Source organism: Pituophis catenifer, unplaced genomic scaffold (genome assembly GCF_029215685.1).
Source record: "Pituophis catenifer annectens isolate HBS135680 unplaced genomic scaffold, rPitCat1.0.hap2 SCAF_2, whole genome shotgun sequence".
Taxonomy (NCBI): Eukaryota; Metazoa; Chordata; class Lepidosauria; order Squamata; family Colubridae; genus Pituophis; species Pituophis catenifer.
Window position 1 is genome coordinate 97,176,703 of NW_027256882.1, and position 19,444 is coordinate 97,196,146.

Sequence of the window (19,444 nt, forward strand, 5' to 3'; positions counted from 1 at the left end):
TTCTGAAATTTTAATCCTTTCACCTCTAGAGATTTCCAATACAACAAAGGAGTTGCCAAAGTGGCTTTTGTTCAGAAAACATTACCTCTTGCGCAACTTGCTATCTCAGCAACAAAGATTGGAAGACATTTTATTATTACTGTTACCACTGTCTCTGAGCATTAGGAGGTAAGCAGGAATGGAGAAGTTCATACAGCTGATTTCATCACCATTTTAAAAGATCTGGAAGGGGAAATGCATACAACTTGACATTAAATATTGCTGAGGCTGAACTGGAACCGGTAGAAAGAAATCGTATAAATGCAGTTCTTTGAACATATAAGTATATATAAAGAACACAATTTAGATTTTTATCATAAGCATAACAGAGATAAAGCACTGCCTAATTTCCAAAAAAGGAAGAGAAAATAGAAAGAACTGAGTACAGTCTTTCAGGCATTTATGGAAATGCAGAGATGACCAATGTTTACCTCACCTCCTTGGAATTTTGTAGAGTACACTCATGGTGTCTTCTGAAAATCCTATATCAGTCAATCAATGGACTCAACAGGAATAGTTCTGGGCAAGTTTCCTCAAAAATTCAAACCAAGAAATGAAAGAAGCTATAATTTATAAAAGACTTGTTATAGATGGGCATGGCTCAGAGTTTAATGTAAAAGGAGAACAAAAAGGTTAAGATATATGTCCAGGGTCAATTTGAAAGTGATTAGGCATACCCATCCTTTGTTCAATTTTCTACATACAAAATTTTGGTAATAATAATAATAATAATAATAATAATAATAATAATAATAATAATAACAACAACAACAACAACAACAACAACAACAACAACAACAACAACATGTTACCACCAACAGCAAATGCCGCCTCTGCAATGAGAAAGATGAGACAGTCGACCACCTGATCAGTAGGTGCAGCAAAATTTCACAAACTGACTACCTACAACGCCATGACCGTGTTGCTAAAATCATTCACTGGAAATTGTGCCAGAAGTTTGGATTTGAGTACAGCAAAAACCACTGGGAACATCAGGTTGAGAAAGTTTTAGAGAATGAGAAACTCAAGATCTTGTGGGACTTTAGGATTCAGACTGACAGGCACTTGGTCCACAACACACCTGACATAACAATAGTTGAAAAGAAAAAAGTATAGTTCATTGACATTGCAATACCTGGTGATGCACGAATTGAAGATAAGCAGCAAGAAAAAATCACAAAGTACCGGGACTTACAAATTGAAGTTGAGCGACTGTGGAAAAAGAAATCGTGTGTTGTCCCGATTGTAATTGGAGCCCTCGGAGCAATACCCAAAGGGCTATCCCGCTATTTAGAAATCCTAAATTTGCCGGACTTGAACATTTTGACTCTACAAAAAACCACCTTACTCGGAACAGCTTACATCCTCCGACGATACCTTAACAGTTCCTAGGTCCTTGGTTAGGACTCGAGCTGCTGAGCTATTAACCAGCCTCAAAGGCTGTGAATCTCACTAAAGATTAACCAATAAATAATAATAATAATGCTGCAGACTCTGCAAAGAAGCGGATGAAACCATTGATCATATACTGAGAGGTTGCAAGACAATAGCTCAGACTGACTACAAACAACGTCATAACACAGTCACTCAGATGGTCCACTGGAACTTGTGTCACAACTACCATCTGCCTATAGCAAAGAACTGGTGGGATCATAAGCCTTGAAAAGTAGTTGAAAATGAGTATGCAAAACTACTGTGGGACTTCCGAATACAGACTGACAAAGTTTTGGAACACAATACCCCGGATATCATGATCGTGGAGAAGAAAAAAGTGTGGATCGTCGACATTGCCATACCTGGTGACAGCAGAATCAATGAGAAACAACTTGAAAAAGTCACCAGATATCAGGACTTGAGAATCGAACTGCAGAGACTCTGGCATAAACCAGTGCAGGTGGTTCCAGTGGTACTCAGCACTGCTGTGCCTAAGGATCTAGGCAAGCACTTAAAAACAATTGGCGCTGACAAGATCACCATTGGTCAGCTGCAGAAGGCCACCTTACTGGGATCCGCCAATACATCACGCAGTCCTAAACGCTTGGGAAGTGTTCGACTAATGATTTGGGATATGAAATCCAGCATGGTCATCTCATTTGCTGTGAATAATAATAATAATAATAATAATAATAATAATAATAATAATAATAATAATAATAATAATAATAATAATATATCATCCTGGTTATATATTTGTTTCAGCTGTCTCCCTCCTTCTACTTCCAGCTATGAAAAAAACTACAAGTGATTTTTAGTATTTATTTAGAAGATGGGGACATCATGGGTATTTGCAGCCATCCAGAGCTGGAGTCAGGTCGCCTATAAATTTAATACTGTATTAAATTTAACAATTTAATATTATTATCTGATAACAACAATGTGAAGTCACAGCCGCCAGCTCTTTAGTTGGTGTTGGTCCTAATACGCATTGACTTCTTCCCAAAAACCTAGGATGTCATCATGTATCGACATAGTATATGTGCAGATCTTTTGCAATTGACAGATTGCAGTTTGCAGTTGTCAATGTACAGATTTCTAGGTGCTGCCCTAGAATACTATTTGTTGCATTTTGTACATTCTGGGCTAAAGGATTGCATCAGGTTACACAAAGAAAAGGGGCAGCATTTGCACCATTTCTGTCATTTTATCCCTTCCCATTGGAGAGCATTTTATACATATTAAGCCTTTTCAATAAAATAGGCAGTACCATCATTTTAAATGGTACTTTAAATCCTGTTTTGACTGTCTTGAAATAATATGCTTCTTTCAAAAGATGATCTCTGAGAATCAGATTCAACCATTCCACCCTGTAGGTTCCCTGTACAGGTATAACTCTATTTTTCATTTTTTTCCTCATGAAAGGAAATTTCAGTTATTTTTCTGGGGATTCAATTTTTTCCCCATTGTCTGCTACCTGAAGTATCTGGGAATGCCAGAACTAATCTATTACTTTTATAATTATGTATTATCACCATTGCTACCATTTATATATGATAACAGTTAAAAGACCAGGATATGTATCTATAGACAGTGATATATGTATCTATAGACAATGGATGATGGAAATTATTTAATTATTTAATTTAATTAAATAATTAATTAAATTTTAATTTAATTTAATTATTTAATTATTTAATTATTTAATTTAATTTAATTATTTAATTTAATTTAATTATTTAATTTGATTTTATTCTATTTTTTAAATTTTGTATTGTATGTGTTTTTATTGTTTGGCTGTGCACCGCCCTGAGTCCTTCGGGAGTAGGGCGGTATAGAAATCTAATAAAATGAAAATGAAATGAAAATGAAATATATTAATTATTATTTTCACTTTTTAAACTTGAATGGTGGACTCGTATGCAGTGGTGGGATTCAGCCAGTTTGCACCACTTCAGGAGAACCGGTTGTTAACTTTCTGAGCAGGTTGGTGAACTGATTGTTGGAAGAAATCATTAAGGCACAGAACCGGTTGTTAAATTATTTGAATCCCACCACTGCTCGTATGCATACATGACCCAAAGTACGAGTGACTGCAATTGTAACCATAGACATGTACAACCCAACTTCAAGCCAATTGTTTTTACTCTGGGACAGCACTGCCAATGTGGTGTAAGAGCAAGAGCAATGGCGAAGAACATTTATCGCTATAGATGTTGCCTCCACCAGCTACGAAGGTGCTGTCAAAAACTAATAGAAAACCGTGAATGGTGTCACAGAACAACACCACAGTTATTACAACATTGGACTTCCAGTGCCCCCCATTGTGCTAGAATCTGGGCTTCCAGACTGGGACTGCAGAGCCACCTCTGTGTCCACCTCTGTGCACAACAGTGTGTCTTCTTCAAACCCAAATGACCAGCTATAACTGTTGCTGAATTGCAGCTCCAGGCATCCCTCATCATTGATCATAATATTTGACTATTTATTTGATCTACAGCCCAGTCTGTTCAGCAAGTTCAATGCTCTTTACTGTACTCTTTACTTCCCAACAGTTTTTCTCATGAACTCCATCTCACGAACTCTTCATCCCAGAGAAAAAAACTTTATGGGATTATCCTTGAAGATTCAGTTGTTGAAAGCTAAACTCTCAAGCAGCTAATCACCACACAGCACTTGGCGCACTTTATGCCTGAGTTTATTATTTCTGCCAGACACCAGATGGTTTCCAGATGTGTTTCAGGGTGCTGGTCTTAACCTAAAGATGTACTTAGAGGTCTTGATTACTATGATGATGATGTTATCCATTCAGTTGAGGTCACCCCTGGGCAATTCTATGGGCCAGGTCTCTCCACATCTTCTGATTTTTTCTTCTTCTAGCACTTTCATTTTAACTTCCAGGTACACACTCCACACGCCTTTTCTGCTTGGGAAGAGATTTATCTAACTCAAAGTAAGTTAGTGCAGAGTCAGAAGTTTCCCTTATGTCTTCACTGTGATTTGCAGACTGCCTGAAAGTGAGGTTAATGGAAAAGATTATAATCTCTTCAACATGGATGGAAAAACTTCAGAACACGACAGTCTTTTGAGACCGATTGTTTAAAACAGGATTTTCCTCTTGTGTGATGTATTACCCTAATCCAATAATGGCATTTGGTATGTTTATGCATCGCTTTGCTGCCCTGTGATTCAACTTACTGATGCAGTTAAGCAGACTAAATTTGTCTCGTTTTGTTTTAAGTAGGGGAGTTTGTACAGCATTTTTTGAGTGGCAAGTGTTTATAATAACACCCCACATTATATTGCGGTTTGTCTATCTGCTGCCTTTTTCTAATTGATTTTACTATAATGGGCAGGTGATTTCTAGCAGCAAAGCAGAAAGGTTGTGCCTTAGAGACTGTCAAGTTTCTGGTAGGGCCTCTCTTTCCCCTACTGCTTTGAGGCTTTTCAACAGGTGTGTCCACACCATATGTAATCCCTTAATTATCCAGATCGTAACTCATTGAATTCAGCTGCATGCGTTTCTGCCACACGTTAAACTAAAGCCCAGTCAAACGAACTGCTTCTGTATCATACAACATGGAAGCACAAAATGGCTAACCATGTTTTAGTTCATTATGTTCTGCCAATCTCCAGGAAATATTCCATGTAAAAAGGCACTTCATTTGTATTTCAGTTGTCATGACATTAGCTTTTACTCCTCTATTCAGACCTGTTAGTTATTCCTGGAAATTAGTAAAGAAAGAGAAGAACCTGGCCAGTGGTGAAATCCAATTTTTTTTACCATCGGTTCTGTGGGTGTGGCTTGGTGGGCGTGGCAGGGGAAGGATACTGCAAAATCTCCATTCCCTCCCCACCCCAGGGGAAGGATACTGCAAAATCCCCATTCCCTTCCCACTCCTGGGGGAAGGATACTGCAAAATTCCCATTCTCTCCCCACTCCTGGGGGAAGGATACTGCAAAATCCCATTCCTACCCCACTCTGGGGCCAGCCAGAGATGGTATTTGCTGGTTCTCTGAACTACTCAAAATTTCCACTACCAGTTCTCCAAACTGGTCAAAATGTCTGCTACTGATTCTCCAGAATTTGTCAGAACCTGCTGGATTTCACCCCTGAACCTAGCCCATCTAATGTAGGCAGTTTAGTGCACTTTATTTTCCCTGTCTACCTAACTTGGACTCCCTCCCTCCCTCTCAAATGAAGCCATTGAGTGGTGCTGCCCTAGCAGTTCAGGGCAGGCTATGTTAAAGCAGGAATTGGCCAATTTCCCTGCCAATAGGAAAAACATTTACCAATTGCTAATGAGGACTGAGGCTAGGGGAGGAAGTGATAGTCATCTGTCAGAACCTTTAAATATAAGAGCGGCTTGGTGTTGCCTGTCTGCCCGAACTGTGTAGAAATATCCTGACTGACAGGCAGGTTGCTTTAGAGAGGTTCTGGTCTACTGCATCCTCCAATAATATTGGTGCTGCTGGTGTCACATCAATCCAACAGCGCAAATAAACATAGCTGTGGAGGGAAATCGGCAGTCACCAGAGAGCAGAGTCTGGGTATGCCTGCAGCAACCCACAGTAGTCAGTATGAGCTGAGCAGGTTCCAGCCCATGCTGCCTCAACCGGGTGAACTTATACATATAGGTTAAGAGAAGATAAAGCACTAATTTCACAACGATTAGAAAAAAATAAAGTTAACTGGCTTTGGCTGGGGAGGAGAGGAAGGGCATGGATACATGCTTATAAAAAGGACAGTAAGGCATCTTGAACAGTCTTATGCAGACAGGCAGACATGCTGTCTATTAATGATGTCTGGAATAGACAGCTTCGTGCTTTCCAGAGATCTGGATGACAAGTCCTGATGGCTGGCTGATATGGACGGTGGGGGGTGGGGGGAGCCCTCTAATTCCTCTTTTGGCAGCAGCTGTCCAAGGTTTCAGGCAGTCAGGCCTAAAGCCTTAGGGCAGGGATCCTCAAACTTGGCAGCTTTAAGACTTGTGGACTGGCTGGAGAATTCTGGGAGTTGAAATCCACAAGTCTTAAAGCTGCCAAGTTTGAAGACCTCTGCCTTAGTGCTTCATCAAGCTCATTCTCTTTGTGGGTTCCTCTGGCTATCCTGAAATGGGGAACTTGAGAAGTTATAATATATGCCCTCAAATAGGTATGCCAAGGGTAAGGAGTGTGTGTGTGTGTGTGGGGGAAATCCACAAATCTCTTTCCCAAACCACATCTGTATCTACATGTGTACTGTGACCCCCGCCTACCTGTAGCCATCAGCTCCCCAAATTTTTTCAAGTGTGGCAAAAGATTCATGTGATCAAAACTCAGACTTTAACAACTGGCTCGTATTTATAATGGTTGCAGAGTCATGTGCAGAGTGACGTGATTACCTTTTGTGACCTTCTGACAAGCAAAGTCAATGGGAAAGCCAGGTTCACTTAACAACGGTGTTACTAATTTAACAACTGCAGTGATTCACTCAACAAATGTGGCAAGAAAAGTCACAAAACTCCCTTAACAAATTTCTCACTTAACAACTTAAATTTTGGGCTCAGATATGGTTGTAAGCTGAGGACTACCTGTAATGAATACACATTTGCATTGGGTTTTGCTGTTTAATACAGTTTGTTGTTATAGACATGGCTAGTATTTGTTAAGTTAGTAAAAAGTTAAAGTTGTAGTTTTATTTTGTACTTTACTGAGCTGAAAAAAGTTAGAATTTGATTCCCCCCCGAACCTACACTTCTTTCTCCCTCCTTTCCCCCCTTCCTTATTTCCCTGTCATCTTTATTTACATTTGTATTTTATGTTACGATAACCTTAATAAAATTCTTTAAAAAACAATTCCTAATTAATATGGCATAACCCATGCTGTCTGGAAACCATAGCCCAAAACATGTAGAGGGAAATCTGCTCTGAAAGCAGAGAACAACCTAAAGCTCTTCGGAGCACCAATTTTTGGAACATAAGCTAGGAAAAGATCAGGAAACATTCCCATAAAATGTTCTCTCCGTGTCTGGATCCATTCAGCAACCCAGGAGAAAGTTTGATGATGCAGAAGCCTGGGGAACCTGGGAAGCCTGGGAAGAAAAGAAACTATCAAAATCAACAGTGACTTTTTTATCTATTCCAATATAAATGATCAACCAGAAGAATCCCAAAATTCCATATCCTAGAATACCCCAATCATACTGGCTGAAGAACAACCTGCATAGAACAAATAAAACAAATCTGATTTATAAAACAAATCTGTTTTATCATATTTTAGATGGATACAGAAGTTCCTGATATGGTAGTTTCTGTTACAAAGATATATTACAGCATCATTTAAATTTTTTAAAGTCTACCATATCTCTCTTGTTTGCAGAATATCCTTGTAATTCTGCCAGTTGTCAGCTTTAAAACCTCACATAACTGACAACTGGTAAGATCGTTGAACCAATTACTGCCTTTAGCCTTAGGTGTCAAAACCAAAATCAATAATAAAATAATAAAATAAAATAGAATCAACTGGCACTCTCTCAATAAATTGAGCGTTAATATTTTGGTGCCTGCACTTAGGTCTCTACAATGCTCTCACGGACCACCGGCAGTCCCCAATTATAGATCTCATAGGTTATATGTTTATTTATTTTATTTTTCAGATTTCTATACCGCCCTTCTCCTTTCAGACTCAGGGCGGTGAACAGCCAAAGTAAAACATTTGTACACAAAAGTTAAAATAGATTTAAAATAATTAAATAAAGTTTGGCCCATAATTTAAAACATTTCAATTCAAAACCAATTTCAAATTTTAAAAACCCACCATAAAATCAGGACAGCCCGGCTAACTGAAAAAAAAAAAAGGTTTTAAGGGCAATGTCTGAACATTATGTTAATTTACTAAATCATGGTGGTAAGCTTGTGTCATCCCAGCCACTGTTTAGCTCTCTGGTAATGGAAAGGATGGCAGGAGAAGAAGAAATCTCTGTGTGTGTCTGACCTGGAAACTTGGAGACATTCCATGGGCCACTTTACATGATGCAGGTGGGTCAAGAGTATCTGATGCCATGTATTGATTGATTTTAGCAGCCCAGATAAGGTCACCCTAACTGATGGAGGCTTGCCAGGTGATTTTTTTTTTTTTTTTTTTTTTTGCATACGGGTATATTCAATTCTGTTCAATTTATTAAATTTGCTATAGCCACCCAATTGATTAGAATACCTAATCTGGATTTATCAGGGCTAGTTATAGTCAGAAGTTGGATCGACCTCCCACCAAGGAAGCCTAGGATTTGAAATACAACACAATACAATACAATACAATACAATACAATACAATACAATACAATACAATACAATAGAATTCTTTATTGGCCAAGTGTGATTGGACACACAAGGAATTTGTCTTTGGTCCATATGCTTTCAGTGTACATAAAAAGAAAAGATACATTCGTTAAGAATCATAAGGTACAACACTTAATGGCCTGAGTTAAATTTTAAATTGATTTTAAATTGGGTTATCTTAATTTCGGCCAAAACATTTAATTATTTTAATATTGTTCTTAAATTTTGTATGCTTTGTTTTTATCTTGGCTGTGCACCGCCCTGAGTCCTATTTGGAGAAGGGCGGTATAGAAATTTAATAAATAATAATAATAATAATAATAGTCATAGGATACAAATAAGCAATCAAATCATACTAGGAAACAATATAAATTGTAAGGATACAAGCAACAAAGTTACAGTCATAGAGTCATAAGTGGAAGGAGATGGATGGTGGGAACGATGAAAAGATTAATAGTAGTGCAGACTTAGTAAATAGTTTGACAGTGTTGAGGGAATTATTTGTTTAGCAGAGTGAAAAAACTGCTTTTGTGTCTAGTTGTTCTGGTGTGCAGTGCTCTATAGCGTCGTTTTGAGGGGTTGTGGTTAGGAGTTGAAACAATCTATGTCCAGGATGCTTCCCAAATCAGACTGGGAAGACCCTGGGAAAAAAGGGGTGGCGGGTGGCAAATCACTTCTATAACACTTCCCATACAATTGGATCAGACGGCGGCGTATTCATAGAGTCAGGGGGAATCCAAATTTGGCTAGGAGGAGACCCCACTACTTTTTTACAAGCTGAAGAACTGACGCCTGGATTTACTGGACTGGAGTGACGGGTACCGAACTCGTTTTAGGACCCAGGAAGCGGCGGAGAACTCGCCGGCCGGTTCCCTGGGAATCAATGAGAGGAGCGGAGTTTTTCTGACTCCCTCCAGAACCTGGCGGGGTTCCCCCGGGCAGATGTTGTTCAACTTCTCACATTTTTTCCCCTTCGGTTTCCCTCCAAAGGGGGCTTTTCTCCCTGGCTGCGTTGCCCCTATATTTCCAAACAAGCATCCGGGATTGGGGTGGGTGGGGTGGAAGTTTGACATACTTGGAGGACGGGGCGGGCGGGGCGAGGGGGGGGGATCCGAAGAAGAAACGTGGTGGGGAAGGGAAGCCACCGAGGAAGGGGGTGAGGCAACATGACAGCCGCTCCTGGCCCAGACTTTCCGTCGGGACGGGGCGTAAAGAAAGGGAAGCCCAGTCCCGCCGCCCAGCAGAGAGGAGGGGACTCGGCGGCGATGGAGCTGAACTTGGGCGCGAGTTTCGGGAAAAGTTTTTAGACTTGGGCAAAAGGTCTCGCGCTGACAGTCCGCAAAACTTGGCGGGAATGCCGCCTCTCCCTCTCCCTTTTCTCCTCTCCCCCGACGCCGCAGCCTCTGCTCCGGAATCGAGCCGCAGCTACGAATCCCATCCCTGAAGGCGTTTCCCGCGGGCGATTTTAACTAGCTCGGCCGCTTTTTCCGCTCGGCTTGAGCGAGGGGAGCTCCGCTGGCCGAGACGAGCGTCCGGGCGAGATTTCCCCCATTGGCGGGAGATGCCGGCATCTTAGGCGCCTCTCGTCTAGGCTTAGGGACTCGGCCCAGCATGGCCGTCTATGCCCTGACTGGCTTCTCCCTGGTCAGCCTGCTGAGCTTCGGCTACTTATCCTGGGACTGGATGAAGCCCGGTCTGGTGGCTGAGGTTTCGGGGGACCCGGCGGGGAAACCTCGCCTCCCGCCTGCTTTCTCCAGGCCTCCCCACATCGTTTTCATTCTGACCGACGACCAGGGCTATCACGATGTGGGCTACCACGGCTCGGACATCCAGACTCCGACGCTGGACAGGTTGGCTGCCGAAGGGGTTAAGCTGGAGAATTATTACATCCAGCCCATCTGCACGCCTTCCAGGAGTCAGCTTATCACGGGAAGGTAAGGAGGGGCAGAAGCGCCGCTTTCACGCCACTCGGTCCACCCGGTCCACGGGGGGAACTGGACGGGAGAAGCAACTCCCAGGCGCCAAAGGGAAAAGGAAGCCCCCCCCCCCGTGGGTGCTGGAGAGGAAGCCCGAAGGAAGCCCCGTGAACTTCAGCCAAGGCGTCCCCCCTGAATAAACTTCTTTAAGTTCCGTTCAAATAAATAAATAAATAAATAAAAAAGAGGGACAGAATGGATAACCAGATTGAGAAAAGCGAATCCCCTCCCTCCCCCACGCTATTTTAAAGAGATAATGTGGTTTCTCAGGATTCAAAATGAAAGTGTTAAAGAGCGGGATATTTGCGAGCCTTTTTGGAGGGCGATAAGGTTAGTTGGGTTTTTACTGCAGTAGAAGTTTAAAGCGGAGCAAAATTAATGTGCAGACAGTAGGGATGAGGCATAAGAATGAGTAAGAATGAGTAAAAAAAAAGGCAAATGGATTTCACTGCATTAGTATGTTCAATCACAACGGTGTTTGGTGTGCAAACAGGAATCCTGAGGCATAATGATGAGTAATAATATTGGCTGTATTTCATAGGATTAGGCTTTTAAAACGTAACCGTACTGGTGTACAGACAGTGTTACCCAAAGGATGGGCACCACTTTTCAGTTCAAACAACTTTCCCTTCAGAGAGAAGCCAGTTTATCTTGAAAAAAAAGTTACATTGTTTGCTCCTTATTTATATGGAAATAGTATTACTGATCTCCCTTACCTGGTTACCATTAAGATTCACTCCACGTACTATTAAAACTTGTATTTACAAGTTTGTATGTACAAAATTGTATATACAATTAAAATGAAGTTATAGAATGGATTATGATGAGGACAGAAACAGCAGCGTTTAGAGAATCAGTGGGATTTCATCAAAGCCTCTCAAATTTATTTATTTATTTATTTATTTATTTATTTATTTATTTATTTATTTATTTATTTATTTATTTATTTATTTATTTATTTATTTATTTATTTATTTATTGGTTCAATTTATATGCTGCCCTTTCTCCGGAGACTCAGGGCGGCTTACAAAGGCAATAGCCTTCATATTTTTGTATATACCTGCTTAGTAGGGCTTTCGCCCCGCCCCCAAGCGGTGTTCTTTTTTATACAAAGTCAGCTTATTGCCCCCACAATCTGGGTCCTCATTTTACCTATCTCGAAAGGATGGAAGGCTGAGTCAACCTTGAGCCTGGTGAGATTTGAACTTGCAGTAATTGCAGGCAGCTGGTGCTACTTAATAGCACTTTAGTCTGCTGCGCCACCAAGGCTCTTGAGTCGCTAACATTAAAACAAGAAATTCATTTACTTTATTAGCAGTGAAGGCAATTTAACATCCCTTTTAAAGAAATGGTCTGTTTTGGGATTAACAATATACGGATCCATGATAATAACATTGGACTACATAAGCCGCTGAAAAGTTAGTTAAAACATATGCAAAAGTTTTCTTTTGAGTTACTCTATTGGTCCAGTACTGGCAACATTGACCAGAAGTCCATTTACAGATTTCGTGAAGGAGGTTTTCCCACTGTATTTCTTGAACCTGGGGAATTCAGCCTAGGAAGTATCCTTGGCATGTAAAATATAGGATGTACCATATAGGGGGAAGAAAGGGGGAAGAAAGACATCTTGCTTCCTAAAACCCAGAATAATCTATTTCTCCTTAGCAAACTGAAGCCCATCAGACAGAGAGGATATCATGAAAATTTCTGCCCAAACTTCGCATGAACTGTGTTCTTCACTTTGCTGCTACAGTTAACATACCAATAGTCCTACAGTCCAGTCCTACATATTCGCCAAACACCAAAATGAACATTCTGGGTGGAAACTCTGTATTGCACAGATCTTTATGTTTTGCCAGATTTTCAGTGGCTTGCTCTGCTGTCCATGAGCCAGAAATCAAAGAAACTTGCCTTATTTTCATCATCCAAGCATCTGTCAGACATAAAACACACTTAATTTCCCACAGCTACGCATTCCAAATAAACAGTGTATGTGGTGTGTGTGTGTGTGTGTGTGTGTGTGTGTGTGTGTGTGTGTTGGGATGGGGCAGAGGGACAGATTCAGAGCCAATTGCAATTATTCCCGAGAAAGAGAAAAAAAAAGTTTGGGGATTGGAGAATTATTGGGTGGTTAGAAAAGACTTACTGCGGAATCTTTGACTTTTCCTAATGTCTTTTCCTTTGGCATTTCTAGAAAAGTAGACATCTGCTTTGTGGCTAGCTAAACTATCTTCATTTACTTTTGTATCCAATTTCAGAGTGCCATTACCTGCATGCATATCACGAGATATACAATTAAAAGTGAAGCAAAAGTATGTGGATTTCTTCCATAAATATTTTGAACTGGAGGGAAAGTAATAGATATAGAGTACCAATGAAGATTATGGAAGACTCAGATTTCTGAGCATTGGAACCTAACTAGCCGGAGGCCCTATCCCATCGTTTATTCCATAACAAAACTGGAAGTATTTAAGGTGTTCTATAACATCCTAACATTTTCCTACTATGGCACAACATTAAATAAAATGACTTCCAAAATAAATGTTACAGTGGGTTTCAGGGACATAATTAAATCTGCAATCCTGTACCATTTATCTGTGAATAAGCCCTTTGGGCTTCATTTCTGGGCAGCTATGAATGTGATTTCACTCTATGGGTTGCCCAGTCCAACTTTTTTTTTTAAAAAAAGGCATTCCTTCCCTTGCAGCAAATTCTAGAGATTTTGCCCCCATTTGCCTCAGTTTTAAAAGGACTAAGTGCTTTGAAGATGATAAATAAAAGTTTTCAGAAAACAAAGCATGTCTATATGAAACATTAATTCCTGCTGAATCGATCCCTTGTGGATAGAGATCAATGCAGCTTAGTGACTGCCTTGTTTAGCAACCAATTGTAGTTATGACAGTGATGAAAAAACACCTTAAAGACCCATCTTTTCATTTATAACCTTTGCAGGTCTGTAAAGCAAAGGAAAGGAGAAATAAGATCATAAGCACAGTCATGGTTTCTCTTAGTGACCATTTCACATGATGACCAAGTTGCCAGTCCCAATGGTAGTCACCAGATGAGGATGATTTACAATAATACATTTAGAGACCATTCAAAGTTACAATGGCACTGAAAAAAGTGAATTATGACCGTTTTTCATAGTTATGACCATTGTAGCATCCCCATGGTCACATGGTCAACATTCAGATGCTTGGCAATTGAATCATATTTATGACGGTTGCATTGTCTCGGGGTCATGTGATCGCTTTTTGCAATATTCTGACTAGCAAAATTAATGGGGAAGCCAGATTCATTTAACAACTGCAGTGATTCATTTAACAACTATGGTAAGAAAGGTTGTAAAATGGGGTAAAATTCACTTAACATCTTCTCACTTTGCAACAGAAGGTTTGGGCTCTTTTGTGGTTGTAAGTCGAGGACTACCTGCAACATCTGTATTTAAATATGAATCATTATAAATCTTAAAAACAAAAACCATTCAAATTTTAACTTTTGACTTTCTAGATAGTGTTGATTGTGATTCTGAATTTGTCAGAAGTATTGATGCAAAGAGCCTTTCTGGCAGATGCTACCTAATTTGCAGTAAGACAGAGTATCAGCACTGTTGAAGGTTTTAATATGCTTTCCCTACATTAGTGGTGGCAGAGGCGATAGACTGTAAAGATGCTGTTCTCCTCGGTGTGTTGCCTCATAACAAGCTTATGCTGAGTTTTTTTGCTTGCTATCCAAAACATATCTAATTATTCTCATCTGGAAGGAAAAAAAGATTGCATTATGCAGAATTTATGATATCAAATTAATTACATGACATGTAAAACTCACTGGGCTTTGTGCTATACATAATGGATCAGTCATAGCTACAGATAAAGATGGTCCTTGACTTACGTCCATTTGTTCAGCGATCGTCCAAATAGTACTGAACAAACGTATAATATTATACGTATTTTAAGGGGTTTCAGGAGGGAGGAGGGTTATTCTGTGAAGAATGGACCTGGGCGGGTGGTCCTTACAGATCAGCAACTTAGCCTGTCAGATGGTTACAGTGGGGGGTGGGGGGCGGGGAGAGGGGGCTGGACGAGGTACGGTGGGGTCGGCCGAAGAGGTTGTAGGAAAAAAAATGCCTTTAAAAGTCTTTGGTGATCCCAGCTGAGTTGCCTGATCGTCAGAGGCTTTTAAAAGCATTTTTTTAACAACCTCTCTGGCCAAAGAGGTTGTAGAAAAAATGCTTTTAAAAGTAAAAAAAAAAAAGTTGGCCATGCGCACCCAGTCATATTAACCCCATCAAGCCACATCCACAGAACCAGTAGTTTTGCATTTCACCACTGATATATACTTACAGCAAAATCATCCAGAAAGTATTATATAATGGACTGATCTTTGTTTTCGTTCCATTATTTGCTCCTGTTACTTTTACCATCTCTGGCTTGGATCTCAGCACGTGGTTAAACTCTTCAGTTTGAAGTAAAAACTAACAAGGAGGTGGAAATAGGAGTGGTGAGCAAATATGAAGAAATAAATGAAAAAGTAATAGGGCCTAAGGTAGTCCCAAAAAACATTGGAATTTAGCAATATTCTATGCATCCTTTAAAAATATGTGTATTTTGGAGATTTCCAGAGAAGAAAGGGCAAACTTGGTGGTTGGTTATAGTTCCATTAGAAAAGGAGCCCACAACCACAGTGGAATGAAGAACTGGCTCTTCATAATTCCTTTGGACAAGGAGAAGATTTGAGCTTCTGTTATTTGCCCCAGCTCCAGCTAATTTAGCAGTTTGAAAGCATGCTACCTTCTCACCTTTTAAGATAAAAAGGTGAGAAGGTAGCAGCATCCCATTCACCTTGGCATACATTCATCCTGACCATATGACCGTGGAAATATCTTAGGACAATGCTGGCTCCCTTGTCTAAGAAACAGAGATGAGCATCGCCACCTAGACTTGGACACAAGTGGATAGGGAAAACTTTTACCTTTACATTTAAAAGGAACATACAAATAACTCCCTAATAAACAACAAAAAAGGTGACCTGGATAACTTTCCTATATTGGATTTACAAAAGAGACTTATTAAAGCTTTGAAGAATTTTGTGGGGAGGGAGGGAGAGAAAAAAATGGAAAAGAAATAAAATTTTAGCACATTATTTTAAAAGGATTAAAGATTGGGATTTTAAAATTAAAAGGAATATAAAGTTAGTTTATTTGATCAAGGTTAAAACATATATGTTATTGTTTCTGGTAACCTTGAATGGACCATATCAGGACTGAAATGACAAGACCTTAAGGATTTTTTTTGTAGATAAGAAATGAGATATGGGAAAAAGGGATCATTTTGTATTTTAAAAGAAGGTGATAAGTTACTAAAATTGTGTATACTTGTGATGTCCATATGTGTGTGTGTGTGTGTGTGTGTATTTACTATGTTCTTATTTTTCATTTTTACTTTTCTTTCTATTTTTCTTTTCTGCACTATTTTCTATTCTTTTTAAAGTTTAAAGCTTTTTAACTGTAGTGTTTAATAAAATTACTATAAAAAACAAAAATGTATTTATGCTGCATGAATGTATACCAGTGATCCTGGAAATAGATAACTATTATATTGTGTCTGCTTACAGCTTGGACTCTTTGAAACCATGCTACGCAGCTTTTAGAAGGAATCCAGGTAGAAGTAATGTTCTGTCAGAGAAACCTACTTTTCAGGCACACAATGTAGGTTCACAGGGGGATAGAGATATTGCAATTTAAGATGATATCTTTGCTTTCTTTGTCTCTCTCTCTCTCTTTCTAGGTACCAGATCCATACAGGTCTTCAGCACTCAATCATCCGTCCCCGACAGCCAAATTGCTTGCCTCTAAACCAGGTCACTCTCCCACAGAAGCTGCAGGAAGCCGGCTACTCTACCCACATGGTTGGCAAATGGCACTTAGGTTTTTATCGTAAAGAATGCTTGCCAACACGCAGGGGCTTTGATACCTTCCTGGGCTCACTGACAGGAAATGTGGATTATTATACATACGACAACTGTGACGGGCCAGGAATATGTGGGTATGACCTTCATGATGGGGAAAATGTAGCCTGGGAACAAAGTGGCAAGTATTCCACGTTCCTTTACACCCAGCGAGTCAGAAAAATTTTGGCAACCCACAACCCCAAGAAGCCTCTCTTCATCTACATAGCATTCCAGGCAGTACATACCCCTTTGCAGTCCCCGAAGGAATACATCTATCGCTATCGCTCCATGGGCAACGTTGCCCGCCGCAAATATGCTGCCATGGTCACATGCATGGATGAAGCTGTGAAGAATATCACCTGGACCTTGAAGAAATACGGCTACTATGACAACAGTATTATTGTTTTCTCTACAGATAATGGAGGGCAGACATTCTCTGGGGGAAGCAACTGGCCGTTGCGAGGCCGCAAAGGAACATATTGGGAGGGAGGAGTGCGTGGCATTGGATTTGTCCACAGTCCACTGATTAAACGCAAGCGAAGGACCAGCAGGGCACTCATCCACATAACTGACTGGTACCCAACCTTAGTAACTTTAGCTGGGGGCAATGTGTCTGAAGCAGATGGCTTGGATGGCTATAATGTGTGGCCAGCTATCAGCGAGGACAAAGAGTCACCCCGCACTGAAATCCTGCACAACATTGACCCTTTGTATAATCATGCCAAATATGGCTCTTTAGAGAATGGCTTTGGCATCTGGAACACAGCAGTACAGGCCTCTTTACGGGTGGGAGACTGGAAACTTCTTACTGGAGATCCTGGCTACAGTGACTGGATCCCACCACAGACTCTAACCAATTTCCCGGGGAGTTGGTGGAACTTAGAGCGCCTGACAGACGGGATGCGGCAGTCTGTCTGGCTTTTCAACATTACAGCCGATCCATACGAGCGCTATGATCTGTCAGATCAGCGTCCTGATGTGGTCAGGGCTCTGCTTTTTAGGCTAGTTAATTACAACCAGACTGCCATCCCTGTCAGATATCCTGCAGAAAACCCACGAGCTCACCCTGACTTCAATGGTGGCGCCTGGGGACCTTGGGCCACAGAAGAGGATGAAAGATGGGAAGTAGGGCACGGAAAGCCAAAAAACAAAAAGAGGAAAAAGAAGTGCAAGATCTGTAAGCTACGCTCCTTCTTCAAAAAGTTGAACACCAGAATGATGTCAAACCGCATCTGAGATGGGACAGGCTGGGTTCTTGCCAAAAGTCATATTGGAAGAGAGCTGTTCCAAAAAATGGAAGTAGGGGGAGAGAGCAGTAGAGTATTCTCCTTTCTGTTCAACTTGGAGTGAAGTGAGATGGACTATCATCTCTTCTTCCCCTATTGTGAGGTAGGGATAACCAAGTCTGCCTAGCCATCCCACTTGGTCTTTCCCCCAATTTCAGCACCAATATTGCTGATTCTGAATATGGGCAGATTTTGCAACCGCTATTTGACATAGTGTCTTCCTTTTAAATGTTATGACACGAGATGGTACTCAATGTGTTATTAGTCATTCTAGAAGATTGCAGCAAAGATACCTAAACTATCCCACTCAGGAACTAGTGGGAAGGATATACATTCTCATTCTTTAACCAAAGATGAAATTGTTCTTTACCCAGGGAAAGAATCGCTTAAGGATGAAATTGTTCTGTATTTGCTATTGACTCATGGAATGCTGACCATAAATGATCTTATATAATGTTTTTGCTCTCAGAAAGCGATTGTGGATTTTTCTCTCCCTGGAGACTGTAGTTGCCTCCTTCTGATCACTTTAGTGCCTGTGGGTGTAGATACAGAAGACCTGGCTGGGACAATTATTTTTATCAGAGTTAAAATGCAGATCTGGTGTGGTGCAATTTCCCCCCACCCCCTGAATATGCATAAAGCCAAACATCTTGTATACGTGGGCAGGGGCATCACTAAAGGCTGTGTGAGTGTTGCTTGAGCTAAGAGCATAGTCTTATATATGCAGAAGGAGTAGATAAGAGCTGAATTTTTACATTGATTGACAGATCTGTTTACTTCCACTGAATGACTGCTCTTATATAATTTTTTTTTCACTATGCAGATTTTCTTTCCTGCAATTTTGAGTGTACTGCAGATGAGCTCTTGTTCATCTATAGATCTATTCAAATACAGAAGAGTAATTGCAAGTTGCTTCCATACGTCAATTTTTATGTAAAATAAACTATGCAAATACTCATGATTAGCTCACAAATAGTTAAAATCTTACTGTTTGGGGAGCAGATGCTTGAATTTCTTCATAATGGTAGAATTAATGTTTACAAATGTGATGATTATTGGCTGAATTTATGTTTATGTTTTTTTTAAAGAAAAAAACCAGTCCATTTTATCTATTAATGCGAGTTAATCATGGTGATTAATGCATGGTTTGGGGATGTTCTATTGGGCCAGTGTTTAGCTCTTAGCAATCACATACATAAATTTTCATTGATGATTATTGATGATCATTGATGATCTATCATCTCTAATGAGCTGTGGTGGCACAGTGGTTAGAATGCAGTATTGCAGGCTAATTCTGCCAACTGCCAGCAGCTGGATTCTTACTGGCTCAAGGTTGATTCAGCCTTCCATCCTTCAGAGGTCAGTAAAATGAGGACCCAGATTGTTGGGGGCAATATGCTAACTCTTTAAACCGCTTAGAGAGGGCTATAAAGTGCTGTG

At 40.3% G+C, this 19,444-nt stretch overlaps 1 protein-coding gene across 1 annotated transcript; it reads left to right on the top strand.

The window, feature by feature from the left end:
• The first annotated feature begins 10,404 nt into the window (after positions 1-10,404).
• Positions 10,405-17,954, top strand: ARSI (arylsulfatase family member I). Its single transcript, XM_070933873.1, has 2 exons — positions 10,405-10,727; positions 16,556-17,954. Exons 1-2 carry the CDS (start codon positions 10,405-10,407, stop codon positions 17,952-17,954), a joined length of 1,722 nt encoding a protein of 573 aa, XP_070789974.1.
• Positions 17,955-19,444: the final 1,490 nt, after the last annotated feature.

Bases quoted from the DNA above. Each gene is read 5' to 3' on its own strand.
- ARSI (XM_070933873.1), top strand. From the start codon at position 10,405: ATGGCCGTCTATGCCCTGACTGGCTTCTCCCTGGTCAGCCTGCTGAGC. The intron at 10,728-16,555 runs GTAAGGAGGGGC...CTCTCTTTCTAG, and splicing joins AGTCAGCTTATCACGGGAAG to GTACCAGATCCATACAGGTC.